Source organism: Saccostrea echinata, unplaced genomic scaffold (genome assembly GCF_033153115.1).
Source record: "Saccostrea echinata isolate AGI-Se365-2 ecotype Australia unplaced genomic scaffold, CSIRO_AGI_Sech_v1 ptg000086l, whole genome shotgun sequence".
Taxonomy (NCBI): domain Eukaryota; kingdom Metazoa; phylum Mollusca; class Bivalvia; order Ostreida; family Ostreidae; genus Saccostrea; species Saccostrea echinata.
Window position 1 is genome coordinate 1886676 of NW_026889835.1, and position 26653 is coordinate 1913328.

Below are 26653 nucleotides of genomic sequence, written 5' to 3' on the forward strand. Positions count from 1 at the left end.
CTCAGACAAATCTAATTTATTCTGCCAAAAGAAGTAATCTCAGCATGACCAAGGTATCATTCAGTGTTTGGTTTCTCTAAGATTATGAGCTGAAATCCTAGCACACATTTCTTTATCACTAATGGCACTGCTGTATTTGAGAATTATTCTAGAGAAAAGACTGAGAAGAACGATGAATTTATCAGTTAGGATTTATTGTGAAATTTATACTGACATGAATGTAAATAGGAATAGAAGTTGCACAATCATTTTGAAAGACTTGTTCACTGGTTAATAATAATGGAAGTGCATTCAGTGAAGGCAAAAATCACATTTTATAACAGATGATGAAAGTTTCCTCCAATGGTAGAATGACAATATAAAACGCACATAACTCACTCATGTGCCACAAACACTCCAAGTTAAAAACATATTGCACTAAGTTAACTGGTCTAGCACAGTCAAAACAAGAGTAGGTCAAGCATAAGTGATTTATTCCATGACTTCTTTGTACTTTCCCCAGCCATGGAAACATTTGGTGAATTTTCTGTGTTCTTTGTACTTCATGGCTAGTAACAACTTGCGAGGTCTATCAGGTTGTTTATTCCGTAGATGTTGAATATAAACCTGTAAAGAAAAGAACTTGCATGTAACAATACCTAAAAAAAATGGTAACATTAATTCAGTGGATATACCAATATCTGAAGAAAGTCATATAATTATGTAATTCATGCTTTGATATGAGGAAGAAAAAAACCCCAGTAAGGACCATAAGGCTAGACTTATTATTTTTTCAGTAAGGACTATAAGGCTAGACTGTCATTATTATTACAGTAAGGACTATAAGGCTAGACTGCCATTATTATTACAGTAAGGACTTAAGATTACACTGCCATTGTTATTACAGTAAGGATTATAAGGCTAGACTGTCATTATTATTACAGTAAGGACTGTAAGACTAGACTGTCATTATTATTACAGTAAGGACTATAAGGCAATACTGCCTTTATTCATTATTTGATAAAATCTGCATTGTTGAGGTCAGCCCTAAATGTCCTTGGCATAAAAAAGATATTAAAAGAATATTTATCCATTCACAGTCTATCAAAAGGCAGCATACTACATGGTATCCAAAATAATGGATCCTAATTTGTCTACAGCTGAAATATGTAGATGATGGTTATGATATGTCAGCCCCAAAAGGTCAAGGACAGCTGGGATGGTTGTAATATCTTATTCTAATGTATCTGTTTGAAGATCGTTGATAACCTACATAGGTATGATACAGATGAACAAGTCAAGTCAAAGGTCAAGGCAAACATCAAGTCAAAATATTGGAATCCTGATTTAAGCATAAGTTAACTTAAGATGATGATCATCTGGATTAATAAATATCATGGTCAAAGGTCAAGGCTACCTTCAGTGACCATGTTGAAATAATTCAACCCAATTAACTTCTGTGTAAAACTAAAGAGAACAATACAGTAAAACTCATTTAGTACGAACACAGATATAGCGAATTCATGGATATAGCGAAGTTTTTTGAAACCCCAGGCAAAATTATTAACAAATCCTAGGAAAATATTACGGTTATAACGAACTGATATAATGAATTTACGGATATAGCGAACTGATTTTCTGTCCCATGGAGATTAAAAATAACAAAAATTACATCTTTTATAACGAATTTTCAATATCTTAAAATTTAAAATGTTAAACTGACATTTTTTTTTGAACGTATTTAGATCTGAAATTGCCTTCATCAGAAATCTGGTACCCCAAGTAAAATTTTGTATTTAATACCTCCCAGAACATATTTGGTAGTCATAATTGAAGGAAAAGTTGCATATTGTGAATTCCTTATATATACTTTAATGAATTTGTTATACGGATATAACGAATTACGTATACAGCGATGTAGATTCACAGGTCCCCAGGACTTCGATAAAACCAAGTTTTACTGTATGAATGAATACGATTTACTAATTCCTAGTACTGTATTTGTATGAAGTCAGATGATGAAAATTTTTAAAGGACACTCTCTTGCAAGAATATAAGGTCAAGGTTAATTCAAATGTCATAATTTGAAATGCTGCATGATATGATTATCTGAATTGATCACCCACAAAACAGGTAAACACAACAGTTATACACAGATTTTGACAGGTATGGAAGCACAGGCACCATCAATTCACAAAAACATTTAGGTTTTACTTTGCATTCCAGCTAGAGATAGCAGCAATTTTGGAACCATTTTCACCAGCAAATACATTCCATATTCACCCCCCTTTCTTTCATTACTAAGGCATTTTTAAAACTGATAAATGTATTTACCTGTGCACTTTTGAAGGCTAACTTAATTTCCACATCACTTGTTTTCCTGCCCACCCAGAGAAAAACTTGTTCTCCATTGTCAAGGATCATCACATCATCATCTGCCAGATCATCCTACAGCACAAAAAGGGTAGTCATTATTTTCTTGTTGTTAATTTGGAAAATAAAGATGGACAAGATCTCCTATTAAATCTTGACATTTTACCTGACAAAAATCAGCACATTTTTCAGACACTGAAAAGTATCCCTTTTCATTGGAACATCTAAACAACCTAGCATACTTCATGTAGTTAGCATCCTGTAACCAAAAACAACTGCTTTTAAATCAAATTTGGTATCTAACATCTAAATATACATGTAAATACATTGTACTAGACTTTTTGAAAATTAGTTTGTCTGACATGCCATGCTCATTTCACAAGTCAAACCATGGAAAATAGTTGAGATATTTTGAGATAACTTCCTTTATGTTGAATTTAAATGCAAAGGTATATGTATATATACACACATGTATATATATATATATTAAAAAGAGTATACCTTACCTTGTCATAAGGTTTCCTTCCACCTATTCCGACCCAGAAGAAATTTTCTGGCTCCTCTCCCTCACTTATCATTTGTATTGTATAATTGTCCTGCCAAAAAAAATCAAAGAGAATGAACCTCACCTCTTTCAAACACGTTTGAATACACTGTACTTCCTTCCAGAAAGAAAATGGCAAGTGATACAAGCTATTTACAGTACCTGATACATTTTATAAGCTATTTTTTCTGCAATCACTGCATCCTCATGTTCTGCCAGTCCCCCAATCCAAACATAAACAACCCCTTTAAGGTCTTGACTATCAAAAGGCACCATCAGAATATAGCTGAATAAAAAAAAAATTATACAGAATTACTGTACATGAACACATAAATGTACTCATTTATTTCATTTTAGCACGTAAAATGTGCATGTACATAAAATTCCCTTAAAGATTAAGTACTCTCTTACCAAAATCTAGGATTTAGGAATGAAGCACAAGGTTGAATCTGAAAGAAACAAGAAAGGTTGAGTAGAAATATTTTGTTTAGGGAAGCAAACCAATTATATAATGAGATGGTTTTAACAATTAAATATGAAGATTGCACCGAATTTGCTAATACGGTCCCCATATTTCTTTATAAAAATTTTACCTTGCAATTTATTCGCTCAATAGCTTAAGTGTACAGAATGGATTACCGGTACACATTAAAGTTTATGATCTTTACCTGAACACAGCGTGTGGCAATAGGACTGCCATTGGCTCGCAAATGGAAGAACTCTGTGGAGGGTTTCTCCTCGGGGGCATTGGGGAGCTTTCTCTTGCCATTTCTGATGACAAACATCCTCTTGAAGTGGGACAGAAATTTGAGATTCTCTTGCTGTTGATGGGTTCTCACTACTTCTAGTTTGTCCCCAAATAGAGATTCAAATTTCTTTTGTAAACTGAAAAAAATAAAGAAATTTTATGTGAATTGTTTCCACAAAACAATGTTAATTTAAGAATTGAAGATGTAATAAAAGTTTATTTAAAATATAGAAGTATTATGTTGTAAACAAGTATTGAAATAAATGTCAAAGTTTACAAAATTGGGTCATGACCACATTTATATTGTGTAAGTATTTGTGATGCCCTACCTGAATGTGAAGGTGAGCCAGCCCATGTTTGAGGCCATGCGTCCCTGCCAGAAGTACACCACACATTTATAGTCATCCTCAGGCAGTTCCTCCTCCTCATTCTCCTCATCCGCATCCTCAGGTAACTCTACCGGAACCCAGTACCGACACAGGAACACGTAACAATCCTCATTATGAAAAATTCCTGTCAGACAATTGTAATTTAAAGAATTAACTGTTCCCAGTCAGAATTTTCCTATTCATTTCTTACTAACCATTAAATTTACATATATTCTGCAGAAAGTGGTTAAAAAAAAGAATATTACATGTCAGAACAATGAACACAGATAGACATATACCGTAAATCTGGAAATTTTTATGTCGATTTATGTTTGCGAATCTGGGTCAAAAAGGTGTTGATTAATTTTTATGTTTCAAAATTTTGTGAATTGTCATTGGCGCTCAAATTAAAAAGCACTTAAAATTTTCGTAACAGTTTATAAGTTACGCATGTACATACAATATTAAGCAATGCCAACGTTCAATAATCAGATAAAAATATTAAAAGAGATAAAAGATCTTAAATGTGTAAGGTTTCATAACATTTTATTAAATCACGCATTTTTATTAAATCACGCATATAATAAAATAAATAAAATGATGTCAGCATTAAATAGCCTTTAGATAAAATCATTTTCTACCGAGTATAAGAAGAGAAAAACATCTAGTTAATATTGAATTACATAACACATATCAAACGATGTTTTTTATTCGAGTTGATTTATTTTTAAGAAAAATATTTTTGCGAATGCAATGCACACGCAAATTTGCTAAAAACTTATCTACAGTAAAAATTTCCAGATTTACAATAGTGTTCCTACCTAATTCTTCTGGAGGAAGTCGAACAAACTTCTTTCCTTCAAGAACAAATGCTTCCATAGAATCAAGATCTTCATTCCATTCCTGCATAATTGACTCCTACAAACAAATTATTAATTGAGTCACATTCCAGATCAACAATACACTTTACTTGTTTTTGAGAAATTTTCTGATGGTGTACTTAACATGTGTCTGAATTCAAATGTTTACACTTACTGCCTCTTCCATTGACATGGTGGGTTGTCTTGGCATAAATAATGCAGAAAGGTCAGTCTTCATCTTGTCTCTCTCCATGATGACCTGTATTGAGGTACATATACATGTAAATACCATTGTATAACCGGGTTCTCTTACAATTGATAAAAAGTGCATCAAACCATGTCAAAGTTTCAATTTTAATTTTTCTTAAGATAAATCTAATTTAACTAAAATATGGACTGCAATCAATACAATATTCAAATTAAGTATGAAAAGTAAATGCATATGGCAGCAGTCTGATTTTTGTAGATGGTTCCTGCCTGTCAGTACTGATTTATTTACCTTCATATCTGCCCCACGTCTGATGACAGACTCAGCTGTTCTTGTGTAATCTACAGCAATCACATCATCCCAGCCTACAAACTTTGTCTTAAAAATCTGAGGCTCTGTCCTAAATGTAAAGCATAAGCTATATTAATACAGAGTAAATTTACTTACACATACAGTATATCAATTTTTTAGTTATATGGAACTTTCCATTTATATATAGATAAAATATGTTACAGGTAAAAATATGGTGTACATAATGTATATGAATATCTGAATACCTACCCTTCTAAGCACCTAGTTACTGAGCAGAAATTTGGTCGGTCAATCATGGCACATAACTCTTGGCACAATTTAAGGGCAGCTGCTCTTATAAGCCTTGTCGACTTTTTACCAATCCTGAAATATCAAACACACAACAAAAATAAAATTACACTTTTTATTTTCATATGCACTGGGAATACAAATTTGTTAAAAATTTGCTTACATGTATAAGCATTTCAGTGCATGTACATGTATGTTATTCTCTTGCATTTGCTTTATATAATTCTCCTGCCACTGTTTCACTAAATTTTACTTACCAAACAAACAGATCTGACTTGCAATCCAGTATGTAGACATTTTTGGAGTCTAGTAACTTCTGAGTTAAGACATTATGAGGAATTTCCACTTAAATATAAAAAATTAAGAAAGAGATAGTATACATTCAATATATTTAAGACTTGTTTACTAAAAGAAATTGATTATACTTCAAATCACTTTCTGCATTCTACTTGAAAAGGTTTGGTTGAAAAGCTTGAATAATGCTATAAAGATGTATCTCACAAACTTTACCCCATTTCTCCATCTTTACTGCAGAAAGTATACATGTACATATGGTATCAAGAAGTTTAAATTTGAACACTACAATACTAAATTCTATTCCCAATCCCCCTTTCACTTTCCCACTTTAAGCCTTGAATCCTAAACACTACATACACATCTTAAGTTTCACTGATATTGAAGTTCTGTAATCTGTATACAACAAATTTTGAAAATCAATAAACAGCAGATAAACTCCTAGATTAATGTCTGACAAGATACAAGTAAACTCCTAGATTAAGTTCTGACAGCTACCTTGTGGAAGCTCCAGGTATCCCATTCCAAGTCCTACTTTGTACAAATGTGGTTCAGCAGGCTCAAAATCATCTGGAACACACTCCTAAAAAAGCATGACAGTCAGTTTTCTTCACTTCTATTCCTTATATCATAGCAACACATCTTATAGAACCTGTACTTCATGATATAAAGTAATTCTAAATTTATTTTTGAGGAATACACATGAACTTATATCTTTTGAAATATTCACTGTCCTGTATCCTGAATATTTTCAAGATTCCTGTACACCTGTATAATTACATAAGGAAGGACTGGTGAATTTACCCCTATAAATGCAGTAGGTGTTTCTCCCAAACATTTCCAGAATTCAGTGGACTCTCCTCCTTGGGTCTCCATATAAATCTCCGCTTTGTTTTTACGTTCATTCTTGTTTATTTTCTCAGCAATTAGTCTGTGGGAAACATTTATATTGTATGTATTAGTGCAATCAGAAGGAAACTGAAAATGGTGTGAAAATATTGTCAGATACATACATACATCTTAATTAAAAATCAAAGTATATTACACCTATGGTAAAATTCTGTCAAAAAAAAAGTCTTGATTTACTGACTATTGTAAACTGACCTGGTTTTTGTTCTTGTCACTCCTTTTGCTAGTTTTCCTGTCCATACAAATATGTTCATTCCAACATCAAAGAGGAAGACATATCGGCGGTCCAAATGTGACAGAACAGGCTCAGTCTGAAATGTGTTGATATTGTTATTACCGTGTATATATATCCAACTGAACCTATATATGTACTTATGTTTGATAATAATTTTTAAAAAACATGCTGTCCAAGGACTTTAAACCTAACAAATATGGAAGCAAATGGTCACTTTATGACATGACCCCTTAAACAAAAAAAAAAAAACAAAAAAAACTCAGATGTATCATATAATAAGGACTTTGAAACTCTAAGCCTAAAATTCTTTGTTTTTGGATAGGAACTGTTTAAATTTTATTGAACTATGTTTACCATCAACTGCAATATGATATTATTTTTTAAGAAAATTTTGAATTCTTTACCCTTTCCAGGTGAATCCTTTTGACACCAGATGCCCTGTACAGCTTTGGTTCATAAACCTAAGACAAAATAAGTTACGTTAGTACCGTGAAAACGTAAAATGGACATAACCATCACATTCAGTAGTTTTAAATTACACACAACTAGTGCTAATTGTAACGGGAACCGTTACAGATGTTCCCCAAACGGCTCCCCAAATCCCTTATGATACCCATTTTCTACAAGCTTAAATAAATTAGAGAATACTTTTGTAATATAGATGGACACTTTATTTTTAAGGGTATTTCATTGGAAAACTACTCCGATATAGCCATATGGGTATTAGCCAATCAAATTTCAGCGCATGTGCTTGCACATGTTTTCTACATTTTTCACTTTAATTTTCTTATAGTGTCTCACAATACATACAGTTGTGTTAAATATTAAAGAATTTCATTGAAAAATAAGAGAGATGTAACCCTTTAAGTATTAGCCAATCAGAATTCAGCATACGCACATGCAGGTCCTTGCATTCAATTTTGATAGTATTATAATGTAGGAGCTCTATGTGCCTATCCATGTCATAAATTTCATCCTGTTTTGTTGAAAACCAAGGGAGTTATAGACATTTAAAGTTTCAACCAATCAGATTGCAGCACACCTGCATGCGCGTGTTTTCAAGAAATTTCCTATATAACATGTTGTAGCACCTTATAATATATACTTATATTCTAAATTTCAAAGTATTTTGTCAAAAAACAAGGAAATTATTGAGATTTTTGTATCAGCCAATCAGAGAAGAGCGCACGTGCATGCGCGTGAGTTCACGCTAATTTGACCATGTTATCTTGTCTAGACTACTAATGTATCTTTATATCTTGAGTTTCAAAGCAATTCATCAAGAAATATCAAAGTTACGGCTTCATCAAGTATATCAGTCATTTCACTCATTGCACGCGCGCGCACGTGCATTCATGTGCGCGCAAAATGACCTTCGTTCCGAACACCTACACAACATGCCTATTAACCCTAAAAAGGTTTCATGTCAATCGGATGAGTGGTTCTATGAGAACACTCGCGGACAAAAAAGTACCGGAGAAGAAAGTAGAAAAAAAGAATGATAATAATAATAATAACTAGAACCTTGTTGCCATGGCAACAAGAAGGTCTTCCGTCCCTTCTTTGTCATAAGAGAAGTTGCTTTCTCACTAAACAATATTTGTTATGTTTTACATTCCCTTTGACACCTTCACACATAAAATATGATTAAACGTTTATATTGTGAAAATTTATTTTTAGTAACCATATAGCAAAACCGTTCATTGAAATCAAGAACCGATAAGCAGAATTATGTCTCTTTGTGTAGTGTACATATTTGCCAAGTTTTACTGAAATCAGACCAAAACTGTAGGAGGAGTAGCGTTTGAAAGTATTTCACAGAAATTTCTATTTTTAGTAACCATGGCAACATCGTTCATGAAAATCGAAAACCGATAAATAGAATTATGTTTCTTAGTGTAGTCTACTTGTGTGCCAAGTTATACCAAAATCAGAGTAAAACTGTAGGAGTAGTGTTTCGGAAGTATATCACAGAAATTTCTATTTTTCGTCACCATGACGACACCGTTCATCGAAATCAAAAACCGTTAGACAGAATTATTTATCTTAGTGTAGTCTACTTTGTGCCAAGTTATATTTAAATCAGACGAAAACTGTAGGAGGAGTAGCATTTTGAAAAATCGTTTAGAGACAGACAGACGGACGGACGACTGACACCTTATTATCGCATATGCTCTTCTGTCTCTCCGAGTCAGCACCACTCACACATAAGAAACTGATTGACAATTCACTGATGTATTTCGTGAAAGCATATTTTTTTTCACATAATGTTCGAGTAGTTTTATTTTGTAAATACACTGTTTATCATTAATTGACAATACCTTTTATGCTTAGCCGCTTTGAGCTCTTAATTATGATGGATCTTGCTCTAAACTAAATGTCATTAAGTTCTTTTTCTCATTTGAAATTGCTTTATGTAATTCTATTAATAATCATCATGAGAAAATAATAAATTCTACAAAAAACAAGTTGGCAAGTCTTCAATTTGTGATACAATTGCATATGTACCTAGCTACATATACATGTGTACCTCATTTATATATATCACAACTGCATATACATGTATGCATTAGTGCAAATGTCAACTGCAAACACTTTATGAAGGACTAAAAAGACACGCCGTTAATGTGACGTCAAACACCGCTGCTCTGATGTCGAAGGACATAGCCCCCCCCCCCCCCCCCCCATTTAAGAAAAAAATTATATTTTGGGCCCCCGAAAAGTGAGTAAACACTCGGACATCCTGGGGATTGAATCCTGGTCGCCTGCGTGAAAATTCAACGCACTTACAATTACGCTATCGAAGACCATCGCTTAAAATTGAAAAATGATAAATATTTAGAGTCTGGGTTAATCAATTTTTTAATAAATTACATAATTAGCATTCTGGTAAGACTCTCTGTTAAACCTGTAAATATCATAGAAAAATAATGAAAAACAAAAAAGTTCAAAAAATTGCCTTTTTTAAATCACTTCCTGTGACGACCGGAAGTGGCGACGACACACGAAATGTTTCGATCACACATCTAGAAACGACATTCTATCATACCTGAAAGTTTCAGACTCCTACCTTTAACAGTTTCTGAGAACATTCACGGACTAGATTTTTAGTGGAAAAAGTGAAAAATCGTAATAATTCCTGACCGGAAGTAATTTTTTCCAAACTTTTTCAATATTTCAAAATGGCATGAGATAACACATCATTCCTGAAAATTTGGCTGAAAATGATTGAGTAGTTTTTGAGATATCGCGATTTGAAAAGGTCAGAAAAATAAAAATGAAAAATAATAATAATAATAATAATAATAATAATAAGAAACAGTAGAATCACTATAAGGTCTTCCGTGAAGACGGAAGACCTTAATAATAACTAGAAACTCATTGCGAGCAATGAGAGGTCTTCCGTCCGATTCTGAAAATAAAAACGAAAATTCAAGCTGAAAAAAAGAGATAAAAGAAATTCAGACACTCTGGAGATTTAACTCTGGTCGTCAGCGTGAAAATCAAACGTGCTAACCATTAACCATTCACTTTTTTACACCACTTCTGGTCACGACCGGAAGTACCGGAAGTAACGGCTATACAAGATTTTCTCACGTTTCAATTAACCGATGACTGTGAGATCAAATTCTAATTTTGAGGACAGGTAAACACGAGACAGGAAGTGCATTTTATAAAAATCTCCAACTTTTCTCTAGACATTTTTAGTATATACAACATACATAAAGTCATTTCAAGTACTTTATCGATGATCAATATTTATGAGAAAGTTAAATATCAAAATAAAGTAGTTTATCTCCTAAAACCGGAAGTTGACGTTTTTGTTTCCGGTGGAATCTAACATATTTCAAAACAGCGAAAGAGATGCAATTAAGTGATGCTAGCTTTAAGTTAAAAAAGAAAAGTTAATTTTTTTTTCTTTGATTTCTTTGATCACTTACTTTGAAAAGCGGAAGTGACTACTGACGCTTTTAACCCAAATGGTTTTGCTTACACCTCAAGGTCTATTACTCATAAAAGTTTGGTGTTTTAATCTTCCCTGGTTTCGAGATCTCGCTCAGACTTCACATTTTGAGGACAAGAAAACATGCGACCGGAAGTGAATTTTTGAAAGATATTTAAGATTACTCTAGACATTCGTAGTCTGAATAACATATTTAAAATTCATTTTAAATACTTTATCTAGATAAAAAATATTGCTGGGAAAGTAAAATACTGAAATTATGCAGGTTTTCGCTTATAACCGGAAGTTGTCATTTTTATTTCTGGTGGGACCAATATCTTTTGAATCTGCGAAACTGATGCAATAAAGTGTTGCAATATTTAATCTAAAAAAGAAAAGTTGAAATTTTTGATTTCTTTGATCACTTCCTATGACGACCGGAAGTGACGGCTGACGCTCTTAACCCAAATGGTTTTGCCTACATCTAAGGTTTGTTGCTCATATAAGTTTGGTGTCTTAATCCCTTACCGTTTCCGAGATCTTGCTCCGACAACTTCTCATTTTGAGGACAAAAAAAAAAACACGCAACCGGAAGTGAATTTTACAAAAATATTTGACGTTACTCTAGACATTTGCAGTCTGAATAACATATTTAAAATTCATTTCAAATACTTTATCTACAACAGATATTAATGGGAAAGAAAAATACTCAAATTATGTAGTTTTTCTCTTATAACCGGAAGTTGACGTTTTTGTTTCCGGTGGGACCAACGTATTTCGAAACTACACAAAAGATACAATAATGTGATATAGGAATTAATTCAAAAAAGGAAAGTTGAAATTTTACGATTTTTCAGATCACTTCCGTACACGACCGGAAGTGCCGACGACGAACGAAAAGGCGATTCCACAAATTTAAAAGTCACGTTCTTTGCTCTCTAATAAGTCTCCAGTTCATATCTTTAACCATTCTTGAGATCATTCGCGGACAACATTCCATTTAAAAATCAGGAAATTGCCCGTAACTTGGAACCAGAATGGAATTTTCCAAATTTTCCTTGTGATGAACAAACTTCATACAATGACTAATTTTTCCTGAAAGTTTCACGTAAAACCACTCAATAGTTTTCGAGAAAACGCCTGCACAAAATTTGGTCAAAATAATAATAATAATAATAATAACTAGATACTTATTGCCTAGGCAATAACAGGTCTTCCCTTTTCTTAACTTCTTTGGAAAAAAAAAAACACAATCTTGTCAAAAAGATTACTCTAAATAATTAATAAAAGTTATCTCAAGGCTTCCAAAAATATGTAAATACAGATTAAAACAAACGGAATTACTTTTCTGTTTTCTTTATGTACTTCGTCATGAACGAAAGTGCTCCAAATGAATAAAATGTTCATTCTACACCTATATTATTCAAAACTGATCATCCCTAAAAGTTTCCATGAAAAACTACTCATGTTTGAGACAACTTCCGGTTTTTCGGTTGGCACTTCCGATGAAAATAATTTGCATGGTCATGGTCTTTCTTACATCTGCATTAGCCAAACATTTCTGTAAAAAGTAAAAAACTTTAAAAATTCACTTTTTTGCATCGCTTCCTGTCACGACCGGAAGTGACGGCAACGTACGATTTTTACATGATGTACATAAACTGGTGACTGACTATCAGTTCTGAAAGTTTTAGACTTCAGTCATATACTGTTTTTGAGCAATCAGGTGAACAAAGTTTCAATTTGAGGACAGAAAAACACGCGACCGGAAGTGCATTTTCCTAAGATGGTTTACTTCACACTAGACAATTGCAGTCTCAATAACATATGTAAAAATCATTTCAAAAACTTTATCAATAAGTGATATTTTTGAGAAAGTTAAAAATTCCGACTACAAAGTTTCTCTCATAACCGGAAGTTGTCGTCTTTTGTTTCCAGTGAGACCAACACATATAGAAACAGTGAAAGAGATTCAATTAAATGATGCAAATTTTATTTCAAAAGAGAAAAGTTGAAATTTTTAATTTCTTTGATCACTTCCTGTAACGACCGGAAGTGACGGCTGACGCTATTAACCCAAAGGGTTAAGCTTACTCCTTAAGTTCTATTTCTCTTATAAGTATAGTGTCTTATTCTCTTACCTTTTCTGAGATCTCACTTTGACAAGTTCTTATTTTGCGGACAGTAAAACACGCGACCGGAAGTGAATTTTTCCAAGATATTTGACGTTACTCTATACATTTGCAGTCTAAATAACATATCTAAAAACCATTTCAAATACTTCAACCATAAGCGATATTTATGGGAAAGTAAAATACTAAAATTATGTACTTTTTCGCTTATAACCGGAAGTTGACGTTTTTGTTTCCGGTAGGACCAACATATTTCGAAACTGCAAAACAGATACAATAATGTGATGCAAGATTTAATTAAAATAAGAAAAGTTGAAATTTTCGATTTCTTTGATCACTTCCTGTGACGACCGGAAGTAACAACTGATGGATCTAAACCAATTCTGCAAACCTACTTGTCATGATCTATCACTCGTGAAAGTTTGGTATTTTAAGCTTTTACCGTTTCTGAGATCTCGTCCGGACATGATCTCTTTTGAAAAAAAGGCAAATCGGACATATCTGACGACCGGAACTGAATTTTGCAAAATCCTTCAAAATGTTTTAAGTTTATTATATTTGTCATAAACTCTGAAAGTTTCAAGAAAATCCACCAAGCCATCTCTCAGAAATTGCTTGGACAAAAAACGGGAAAAAAATAATAATAATAATAAACAGTAGAATCACTATAAGGTCTTCCGTCTGAAACGGAAGACCTTAATAATAAGAAACAGAGTAAAAACAATATGTTCCCAAACTTCGTTTGGGGAACATAATTATGGATACTTACAATATTTTCCACGGTAAAAAATCCACTGGCCGTGCGACCCCCTTCAATGTATGATATTCCATTCTCAAACAGATCTAGGAATTCATCACTTTCATCATTCATTTCTTCTCTGATGGTTCTACACTCAGCCCCCAGCAAATTTCTCAGGTTTACTGCATGGATAGCTGAACAAGCCTTCTTATCTAACTGTAACAAAAACATTTAAAGTTTAACTTTGGTATCTTGTACATGGACATCCTGAATACCATAAATATGACAAAGTGAGCTGAAAGTCCCAACCACTGTTTCTTTATGCACTTTAACTTCAATATCTCCTTGAATTTCTCCAAGTTTTTTTCCATGGCCTCCTCAAGTTTGAGATAATGGGAATTGACGGTACATGGCTTATGGAACATTTCAATTATCATATATAGCTTTGAGGAGAAATTTAAAATATGATATTATGAAATGGAACATTTTTTAAACCAGAAGTCTCTGATGAGACTGTAGCTCTACTGGTCTGTACATATACCAAAGGAAAAGTAGCATTTGGATCTGAACCTTTGCAACATGCAACAATAAATAGAATTATGTATCTTAATGTAGTCTACTTCTGTGCCAAGTTAAATTGAAATCAAACGAAAACTGTAGGAGGAGTGGTGTTTTGAATATATTTCACAGAAATTTCTATTTTTAGTAACCATGACAACACCATTCACTGAAATCAAAAACCAAAATACATATTATGTATTGTAGTGTATTCTAATTGTGTACCAAAATAGATTGAAATCAGACCAAAATTGTAGGAGGAGTAATGTTTTAAAGGAATTTCACAGAAATTTCCATTTTTAGTAACCATGGCAACACCATTCATCAAAATCAAAAGCTGATGCACTTAATTATGTATCTTAGTGTAGTCTACTTGTGTGCCAAGTTATACTGAAATCAAACCAAAACTGTAGGAGGAGTAGCTTTTTGAAAAATTGTTTACAGACAGACGGACGGACGATGGACACCTTACTATCACATAAGCCCTTCTGGTCTCTGACCAGTAGAGCTAAAAAACATTTACAAACATTTTTGGCATCACTATTTCTGCCTAAAAGACGCTTTGGAAAAATTAATAAAACAAAATAAATATCTTTGATGGTAGATAGCTATAGTTACCCAAAAATAAAACGAAAATAATTCACATCTGATAACCTATCACAGATGTTTTGGAAATCAACTGAGGTGGATTATATTGTTGATGTACTCTTTTCCACAAATTAATTTTCACCAAGTACATGGTCACAAATTTTCCAGCATACATTGTACATAAAGAGCATTTACGACATAAAATGGCAATCCATTAAATCTGCATAGTTTTTCCAACTGCAGATTAAACAGATTTAGTGATTCCGCAGAATTACGACCCTGTGGAAAAAAAGTACATTTACATAAGTGCAAAGTTGAACAATTTTAAAAAGAATACACAGATAGGTAGCACTCTTACAGTGGACTTCTCTCCAATCCAGAACCAGATCTGCCAGTTAATGCTGTTGGTGTCGTCTATATAAGTCTTCAGAACAATGTAACAGTCAGCCTCGTAGAACTTCCCATTCATTGCTGTAAAAAAGAAATAGTACTTAAATAGCATTTTCTGTCTTTATCTAATCATTTAATTTAATATTGATATGTTGATTTATACTGTATATTCTAAAGTATTTTAGACTTATCATTGCCTTTGACAATTAATACAAGATGACAAAGTTAACACTTATTGTAAGTCCCTTTCAGTTTTTATGTAAAAAAGCAGCTACATCTTACATTACTTTATTTTAAAAAGCAAATACATGTGTATTAACATATTAATTTTATTACAGATTGGCTTAGGTAATGCTACTAAATGCCCTCTCATTGACATAAATATTGACTATGTTTGCAAGCAACTTCAAATACATTATTCAAGATACAGTTTAATAAATACATTGTAGTACAGATTTGATGTATTTTGTCCATTCCCTTTCAGTCTTTTAGGGATAATAAATTATTTTTTTATCAGCTGTTGGACTGAGTTTCTTGTTTAGTTTTTTGTGCTTTTTTGTTTATTGTGTTTGCTAAGATAATCAACTGTGATGGCGTGAGTATGCCATTTCTTTTGTAAAAGAGTTTTTTGAAGAATTCAGTGGTCAAGAAGCTATTGTAGTTTACTTTTTAGTAAACAATTTTCTCTTATGGTCCTACACATGGTCCTTATTTTCCTACACAGAACATTAAAATGTTCTAACACTGCATGGAAAAAGTATTATTTTAGAAAAGAGGGTTACCTCCCTTAGGTCATAGCAAAATGAACAAAATATTTTCTGTGGCTCAGCCCTAAATGAGCAATCATACTTATTTTCACATGTTTTTCAGCCTAGCAAGGATACATTAAGGTGAACAACATAGACATTTGAAAAATAATAAACACATCTGTTTAAATATTTATAGAAATGAATGAACCTCATATTAAAACAATAAATGTTAACAAATATTTTAGAAAAAAGTAAACTGCATGTATAAACACATAATTGTAACTATAAACATGTGCCCTGAGAGGACAAAAGATCTAACAGTGTTAATACACAATCATACCTTCTACAGACTTCTTACACAGGTATTGCCTTTCATCTACATGTATATCACTCAAGATCATTTATTTTGTACTAGTATATGTATTAAACAATAACTTCTTTCAATCCTGATCTTAAATCCCTACAAATTCCTTACTGTCAAATACTGTAAGACTTCTAAAAAGTAAACATACCTTCATCAATGGGATTTGGTAAAAAGTTTTCTATCTCCCAGCAAGTGATTCCTACAAAAACATTTTTACTTGCACATGTATTTAAAATGTTGTTCAATGAATGAAATCATTATGTCCTCTCAAGTAATATACATATGAATCTGATCATTTCCTTTGGATGCACATCTTATCTAAATACATGTATAACAATAGGAATTTTCACATAATAGTGCAATTGAAAAGGGCACTGTGTACAGTTTTATGTCAAGATTGTTTAAGCCATTAACACTGCCAAATGTACAGGTATTTCACCTACATAAAAGACATGCAACTGCATTTATCTTAAATTATTTTGTGCATAATCGTATAAAACTGTCAGGTACAAAAAATTCTGCAAAACAGCTGGAAATCTAACCTGGAATTTGTCCAACATCTTCTTCAAAAATTTCACTATAATCCAGCTGGGGTTTCTGTAGATGTTCATTCCATTTCTTTGGTCTACAATGTCAATGCAAATAAATAAATAAAATAAAAAACAAAATTAAAAAAAGATGCTTTCCAACTGAGTTGCCTGTACAGAAGGAAATAACCAACTCAAACACAGTTTGCTTGATGTAACATTATGTTCAGGTGTATATACATTTTGATACAAAATTTCAATCTGATATTCTAAAAGTTATACTTGTGTAAAGAATATCATTTGTCAGGAGGTTTTACTTGTTTTAATCATATAAGAAAACTGCAACACAAATCTGGTGTGTTAACAATTTATAGTCTAAACAATTTAGCTTTAGCTTCAGCTACTTTATTATCATGTCTGTTAACAGCTGAGCAAGCGTATCATGAATTCTTCACACTCATTATCAGTATCAGCAGTTAATGAAAACATATTAAACATAAAATAACACACAATTATTCATATTACCTCAGGAGATCACTAAACCTTCTGGAATTTTAACAAGTTTTGGTTAATTCACTACACTGAAGTAAATATGAAATGATTCTCATTATCATAAGCATATGAAGTTTAATTACACTATCTTGAATGGTATCTTTAAAACTGAGCTAACCACTTATTTAAGAAAAGTGAGGTCAAGGTCAAAGGGAAGGTCAAGGTCAAAAAATGTTGATGCAGTTGAATAGCTCTCATCATTATGTATCAGTATATGAAGTTTGATAAAAATATCTTGAATGCTTTCTTTAAAACTGAGCTAAACACTAATTTAAGAAAAGTGAGGTCAAAGGTCAAGGTCAAAGGGAAGGTCAAGGTCAAAAAACGTTGATGCAGTTGAAGAGGTCTCATCAATATGTATCAGTATATGAAATTTGATAACATTATCTTGAATAGTTTCTTTGAAACTGAGCTTTCAACTGAGCTAAACACAAAGCACGATGGAAGAACAGAAGACAGACATGAAAAACTCTATATGCCCCAGCCATATTCATGGTGGGGCATAAAAATTATTCATTTTTGATTATTAATTTTATATACATGTACTTTATAATTTCTGAGTTCATTTCAGATATAAATAAACAGACCTAAAACTTCTGTGATGGATTAAAGTCAATTTGTGATGTAAGAAACATCATACAGATAAGATGGTACAGTGCATTTGTTTTCAGTATGTTAATATGACAGAGAGATACCACCAATTTGTAAATTTAATTAATAAATTCAAAGAAAGACAGCCTGTCTAGATCAAAACACTCAGATATAAATGCATATAAAAAGCTACATGTAGATCAGTCAGTCTAAAGATCATCCAAGGATCTAACCTTTTTTCTAGTTTCACGAGTTAAATAAAATATGTTATTATGATGCTAGTAAGTAAAAATTATGTATAATAATAATTCTACTCAATTCCCACTATATTCACCTTGGGGCTTGAAACTAACATTCTGAAAACTTAATTCTTGCAAGGAGTATGTTGTCAAATCTGTAATTACTGGGCAAAATCCCTTAAAATTCAAAGTTATTATGTAAATCATTTTTATCAATTTTTTTTTTAAAGGTGAGCATATAAAATTTATTCAAGTTTCAAGGAAAATAGAAGCATGATAACAGATGGGTTTAAATCAAAGCAGGCCAATTTAGTCACTGATTCATTCCAAAAATTGCAGTGTATCTAAACTTTGTCTTTTTTTTCATCCACAAGTGGAACACTGCTAGGATTTTCTGTTCTCTCTGAACTTACTTGAGAGGTTGTCTGGATTCCTCCTCCAGGTTAGGCATGTGTTCCTTCTCTTTAGCAACTTCTCTCATACCCTGAGAAAGTCAAAATATGTATATCAAAGCAACATCAAATGCACACTATAGTTATTATAATATTTGGATATAAGTGAAATTCATTTTCCTAATCAAATGCATATAGTTAAAACTAGATGTACATGTATGTCTGGCTTTAAATCAGTTTATATCTTCCTCCCTGGTACACTGGCTGTGTAATACCTTTTGTGTTATTTTATACTAGTACCTGGTTATATATTTGTGAAGTCCACTTTTGATCTTGGTCTTACTTTTCCACAATAAATTCCTTTTGTAAATGTGAGACCGAGCTCAAAAAGTGAGCTCGTCTAACAGATCATATCTCAAACTGCTATCTACCCTATAAATATGGCCATCATGTTTCAAAACTTTTTTCCTTTATTGTCGTTTGAAATTTTACAGGTAAATGTCTCTTTTCATGCTGAACAATAGTCTATTCTATTGATAGTGAGAACTTGGATGCCTTTCAAGCACCTGCCAATTTTTGACCCCTTCTGATAGGTTAAACTTTAATTAACATTTTACCTTTAGAACTTTTTCACTTTCTTGTCCATCTCTACGTCTTCTCAATCTCAGCTTTCGAGCAACAGGATCACCTTTTTGTACTAAAAATAAAATAAAACTTATTATTTAATTACTGCATGATATTTTAAATTCACAAAATGAAATTCTGCTGAAACAGTAAATTATTTCAAAAGCTAACTGAAGACTTCTGTTATTTTTTTTTTTTTATCTATCAACTTTTAATATGTTGGCTAAATAGAAACCAGGAGAGTGTCCTGTAGAAGGCGCTGTAGGGGCACCAGCCAATCTTAACTGGTTGTTAAGGGAGAAATCTATGTTGTAATACTCATTAGCCTTCCTCATCTCCTTTGGTTTTGGAGGCATGACCAGATCTGGGTTGTCCCTCACATCCAGAGTCTGTGTACATGAAGATAAAAACAGCAATCTTACTATAATTCATGTAAATTAGCAGCATTTAAGTACTGTAGAAGTACATTTTTCTGCATGGTATAAATTTACGCTATGCACTTGGTCATAAATTTTCCATGGAAATTTGACACAGCGTAATAAAAGTACAGTTAGGACAAACCATGGCATTCAAGGTAATCCACATAATTTTCTACCCATGGATTGAACAGATATTGCGATTCCGTGGTATTATGACCCCGCGGAAAAAGTACATCTACAGTAAATGGCTATTAATACAGGTACATGTACTTTTAAGTATTTGTGTTTTTGGAGTTTAGAAATTTGAATTTATGGGACCTTTATAATTCACAAAATATTAATCAGATGTACATGTACATACCTGTACAATGCTTCCTATTTACAGTTCAATATTATATCTTCCTTACCTCAAGATCTGGTAAAAGATGAAGAATATCTGGTAATGTGACTAATCTGTTTCCATTCAGAATGAGTTTCTTCAGTTTTCCACATCTATGTACAGACATGTCAGAATAAGCTTTGTTGTTATACAATCAACAGATTTTCATTGTTCAAAACCATTAAAGACTACAATTTAGAATTACTGCACAGTAATAAAAAACTAAGAATGATTACCTCTACCCAGAAAATCTCTATAAAAACCATCAAGTACACCATACTTCGAGTCTGAATGATTTTTTTTTTCTTCCATGCTTTAAAATAAATGTACATTGTATTACACATATTCAGGATACCTGCACAGTCCCTCTGGAATCAACTCCAGATTGTTGTTAGCAGCACTGAAGATTTCCAGATTGTGTAGTTTTCCTATGTTTGCTGGGATGCCTTCAAAGTCCAGTTTATTGGAGTTCACATATAGCTTCTTCAATGAACAAAGCTTATGCAAAGAACTCTGAAAAAGAGAAAGTTTGTGTACATGTAATTTGCAATTTTCCAAACAGCTTATGGGAATTCATTTACCATAAAAAAAGAAAATCAGATCTGATTTCTACTCACAGGGAGTGCAGTAAGATTGTTCCTTGATAAGTTCAGAGTTTCCAAATTCACCCATGTGTCTGAAAGAGAGTATATCATTTTATCCAAAGATGAGATAAATGGAAGTGTTTCAAACTAGAGTACCAGAAACATGGGTACATTTTTCTTCATATGTCTTAGGTGTATGTTAATAAGACTTTTCTTTTATTCTTAAAACTGAATTGTTAGAAGAGAAATTACAATTTGCAAACACAAGTTGTCCCTTGAATAAAATTTCCCCTTTATTCTCTTGCACAAATATATACATGTACACAACAAACAGAAATCCCAAACTACAAGAAAGAATTTATGCAGTATATATATCAATGTAAAGACATTTAATGTGTCATATTATTAAAGGGCACATGATCTATCCATAAAAAAAACATGATACATCTTGCCAGGGGACTGACAAGGTTTGATGATAGTATACTTAGATTCACACTGAGTGAACTATGATAGAGATACAATTTGACCATACATAGCTAAAGAATGTAATAATAAAGCAACAATAACCTACTCTTTGGTCGTAACATAATTTCTCTCCAGAATGTATCAACTGGCAAGGTCCATTGCTTCTAAACCTTGCATTGTGCAAGATATGATCATTACATAACTATAGTATGTTAAGTTAGAGAATTCCAGAATGAGGTCACAGCAACCTACTTTTGAGGTGCACGACACCTCCATCCCCATCCCCCCCCCCCCCCCCCCCCCACCAAAACATCAAATAACTGAAAAAGGTTTGATTAATCTGAGTCTAACAGTGACCAAGATACCATCTGGACACAGTTTAATAACATAAAGCCATTAAAATCACAGTGACCTACTTTTGGGTTGCAATAATCCCTCCCCCTAAGATTCATTGAGTTCTAGGTTCTAGGTCTCACAGTGTGAAAGATATGACCTTGCCATAGTCATGGCTTCTTTCACTTTATTTAGTCAACTGCATGTGGATAGGAAAAAAGCTAACAGAAAAATAGGAAAGCATATAAAATGGCTCTTCAAACAATGGGTATATAATAACATACCTATTACCAGTGACAGCTCTGTGATCAAGTTGCTACTTAGGTTTAAACGTTTAATGGCAGTCAATTTATACAAAGTTTCTGGGACACGGGGAAGATCATTTCCAGACAAATCTATGTCTAAAATAAAAACATCGATAAACACATACAATTATATACATGTATACTTCACTTCTGTTAATTTTTAACACAGAATTTAAAAGAAAGAACATTTTTCCTTCCCATCCTTGCTAAAATGTTATGTAAGCAGATTCCATTTTCAGTTTTCCCAATATCTTGAAAAAAAAATGCTTGTCAGACTGTGGATTGATAATTACCCTGCAGGTTACTGAGGCTGTCCAGGCCAGAGGGGAAATTTGCCAATGTCCTTTGGGTGTTCCTCATCTGCAGGGTTTCCAAGGCAACAAGAGCAGGTAACTGTCTGTAAAGAAATTCATTGTTATAAAAATTGGATAAATAGGGTGATCAATATCAATATTGTCCTTCACTTGGAGAGTGGCAATGATACAATTTATTTTAAGAGCTAATGGTAGATGTAGTTTCCTACTTAAAATGTACAAATAATACTTACTCTTTAAATCGTAATTTTATGAAAAATATTATCTACAACCTTGTTTATTAAAATAATATTTTACAGATTTTCAACTCATATAAGGTTTGATCTCCAACCTCATATCAATAAAATCAGAGATATGGTCATTTACAACACAGAAAATCTAATTTATATCGCATATATTTTAGTAAGATTAATGTAAACAATTGATCAGCCATTGTAGCCTATGACATATCATGGTCATGTGATTGCTATCTAATTAACTCAGATTTTTAATTTAGGGATTTTTTTTTAGTCAAATGAATAATTAATGTTGTACATGTATATCCACACTAAAACACAAATTTTATACACTATGATTGTAAGGAACATGATACGCTTTTAATTTTCAGTAATTGAGAAACATGTGATAAGTCCTTTAAACACCAGAGGTAGAAAACATTCAATATCCACACTATAAGAAATTCCCACCTGAGTTGTGCATGGATCAGGGGGTTGTTGTTCAGAATAAGAGTCTGCAAATTTGTCAATCTTCTCATCTGTGGTGGCAAAGTTTCTGCAAAAACATCAAATCAAGTTATGTAGCTTAGTGAAATCTTAATTAAACAAAAACTCAATTTTACAGCCAGACATTATACAGAATATATACATACATGTATATTTTTTTGGTAAATCAAATAATTCAATTTTGATTGCAACGCATCATTTGTAGGGATGCGTGATTTTATCGGTATGCCGCTATATCATGATTTTTTATTGCCTGATACATATTGTGATACTGAGACTAAAATACCGGTATTTGGTAAATAATTACAAATTCCAGAAATTATTCATTTATTTCTTCGAACTATTAAATAAAAATTACAGGAAGTCTAAAAAATGTTGAAAAAAATTTAAACTATGGCATCCAAACACACTTTTATATTATATAAATAAAAATGAAAAAAGTGAATGATGTTTTTACAGCGAGTATTTGTAAGAAAAATTATAGAAACTCATTTGAACTTGTAGAAAAAATTCCATGTAAAAATATCACAATATTATCGTGATATTTGGGGGGGAATCATGATACATCACAATATGAAATTTTTGGCGATACCCATCCCTAATCATTTGATTGAATAAAAAAATTAGTTTATATAACCTGTGTAGCCTATGTCACAATGACTTACGTCAAAAACATATCAATCCGCTTGATGTTACATTTAAAATATGTACAAACTGAAGGAATTTTTGAAGGATAAATTTTCTTATTTTGTACACTTAATGATAGAAAATTAAATTATAAGGAATGAATTTAAAAGCTACCCTAGTTATACTGGTATAACCTGGGTTGGAACAGTTTATGCTTTTTTATAAACCGCTTCATGATTTATAAAGCATAAACTGCCCCGACCCAGGTTATACAGTATAACTTGGGTAGCTATTAAATTCATTCCTTAATTCACTTCATGGGACTAACTGTTACCTAAACTGTTGTCACTCAGATCAACAAATATCAGATCTGTCAGGTTAATGAACAGCTGGTTTGGAATCATTTCAATACTGGAAAGAAAGTAAACATAATTAATCCCTACTGTCATAATTAGTCAGGTTAACTATTACACTTCATTACACTTGCTCATTATCTTTAAAAAGACACATAATACAAGTACTTGTGACATTCAAAAACCAGATACAATTTGATATATTCTTTGATAAACAGAATTACTTATTGTTGGCAAGATTCAACACAATGCAGTTTTTGGCCTTTTCCAGCTCTGGGGGAACTTCTTTCAAATTGTTATGACTCAAATCCTAGAAAAAAGAAATAATACATATTTAATCATATGTGTGTTAGGCTTAAGAAAAAAAAGTTTGTTTATGGGTTACTCAACCGACATTTGTTTTATGCACTGAACAAAATAATTGGGGGGGGGGGGGGGGGGGGAGGGGGGGCAAGGGGAGGGTAGTAAAATCTGGAAACTGCATTCATGACTGTTTTCCTTCAAACATAACATTTTATAGGTTGTAGAGTCATTTTTTAGTACCCGTTTTTAGAGCTATCAGGTAGAATGTAAAGAAAAAGAAAGAAATATTTTATGGACAGAAGAAAAGATATTCGAGTCACTGGTCTTTAAAAAATTGGTTTTCAATATTATGCCAAACAAACAAACAAATGGATAAATAAATAATAAAAAAGGTAATTAAAACAATATACTACCTACCAGCCCTATTTTTCATTAGCATGAAATAATAATCAAACATATTTTTCAGGCCTTCAAAGAAAATGTCCAAAACCTAAGGGGAATGTTTCAAGACATTGGCTGATGTAACAAAGATCTAACCATTTCACTCCTCTTTTCAAATATCATTTAGCTAGAGGAAATGATTTTTTTCTGCTGAACATGTTGAATGTTCGATACAATAACTCGCATTGTACTTTAGTACTTAATTTTGTAATTTGAATCCCAGTTTGTTTGTTTTTTCATATTCATGTATAAACACACATTTCTTTTCGTGAAATGCTGAACACATGTATAAGCATTAATACCACAACTTGGAGATCTTCTAAGCTAAAAATATCCTTGGGAATTCCCTCATCTGTGAGTTTGTTGTGTCTGCAGTTTAATGTACGTAAGGCATTCAGATTGGCCAGCTCTTCTCCGAGACATTCTACCTCATTTCTGGTTATGTTGAAATGTTCCTGTAATTGACGACAGAAAACATATGTATGTATACTGTCCCCCTAGTTACAACTAAAAAACAAACAAATAAAAAAAAAACATACCAGTTTCTTAAGTTTATAGATTTCTGGTGGAATATTGTTAAGACCAGTTTTATTAAGTCTCAGCCATCGTAAACCTGTCATGTCAGCAACATCATGTGGAAATTTACCATCCTGAAAATAAACTTATCTATCAATCTATATGATCCCCAAAAATTACTTTCCTAAACCCAAGAGGATTTTTCTCATCAAAATTTGTTGAATTGGGGGAAGTTTATTTAGTTTACAGATAAGAATTTTCAAATATGAATAAGTTAAGATGACATTGTGCTTTGTTTTAAAATCAGTCAGAATGCTTTACATTTGATTACCTCTGTTAATGATTAAAAAAAAATCAACTAATTGAATGTAGGTGGAGCATATTTCAACAATACCTACTAATAGCATCTATACTTATAAATTAATAAATTTTGCAAATAAACTCCAAAACGGGTGCACCAGAGTTCTTATTAACTCCTCTATGAATACACTAGATACAAGATGATGTCCGTAAACTATATTCAGATTTCACTTGCATAGTAAGTATCATAGATTAAATTAAAAGTCTTCTTTCATTTTCTATAAACATGCAGCCATGAAATAGCAAAAACGTGAGTATGGTGGCGGTTCTGGTTGGCGGATCTAAGTTACTGGTAATTTTTAATGAAACTGACAACAAGCAATCGTTTATTTATTTCATAAAACGTCATCACTGAATTATTCAATCAAAATTTGATTTAAATGATATAAAAGAAATTGTGATAGACGTTTAAAAAGGGAAATGTGCAAATTATTTTCGTCATCATGGTCATTCATCGATCTTAATATCGACAGAAACTTCTGGAGCATCATAAAGCATCGAGCATTGATTTATATTTCTATATCAATTTTTTGCACTGTTAATTTATATCCCATTTGGGATACATGTATAATATCCCGAACGGGCTGTAACATCCCTATTGGTCCCAACCTGGTTAAATCAGAGTTTTTTGTCAACGTCATATCTATGGTTTGCTGGGGTGAAACTCACAGGCCACAATTATTAGGAAGATTCACAAATTTGGGAAACTCTCTAAATTGTTTCTACAAACAAAAGTTTGCCTTTAGAAGAACCTTAAACAAACATGAAGTTCTCACTTTGAGATGGATTTGCAATGCATCATTTCACTTTTCTGACAAGAAATCTAATTTGATACATTTCATAAGTCAACTTATTGATATGCAACAAATCAATGTTACATAATTTTCCCTTTTTCTTCTTACTTTGAAATCATTTTTTGTAAAATCAACTCCTCTGACAAACGGCAATACACCCGTCGCCGCCATCTTCTCTGTGTACACCGGAAGCCTATTCGGAATTAAAGAGATATATAAAAAACTGAAAAGG

The 26653-nt window shown here is 32.4% G+C and overlaps 1 protein-coding gene across 1 annotated transcript; it reads right to left on the reverse strand.

Annotated features, from left to right (window-relative positions):
- Window positions 1–173: 173 nt before the first annotated feature.
- On the reverse strand, window positions 174–26653 carry LOC133177122 (protein flightless-1 homolog). The gene is made up of 35 exons (XM_061312221.1): window positions 26530–26653; window positions 25291–25401; window positions 25054–25206; window positions 24232–24317; window positions 23989–24065; window positions 22992–23076; window positions 22285–22388; window positions 21971–22087; window positions 20922–20980; window positions 20660–20817; window positions 20333–20417; window positions 19742–19895; window positions 19500–19579; window positions 18904–18974; window positions 17124–17206; window positions 16730–16780; window positions 15437–15549; window positions 13963–14148; window positions 7523–7579; window positions 7079–7194; window positions 6779–6905; window positions 6473–6557; window positions 5938–6025; window positions 5642–5755; window positions 5372–5480; window positions 5048–5131; window positions 4834–4930; window positions 3974–4157; window positions 3565–3781; window positions 3308–3345; window positions 3059–3182; window positions 2859–2948; window positions 2519–2611; window positions 2314–2427; window positions 174–606 (listed from the first exon to the last, which is right to left on the reverse strand). The coding sequence occupies exons 1-35, from the start codon at window positions 26590–26592 to the stop codon at window positions 472–474; spliced, it is 3708 nt and encodes a 1235-aa protein (XP_061168205.1). The 5' UTR covers window positions 26593–26653; the 3' UTR covers window positions 174–471.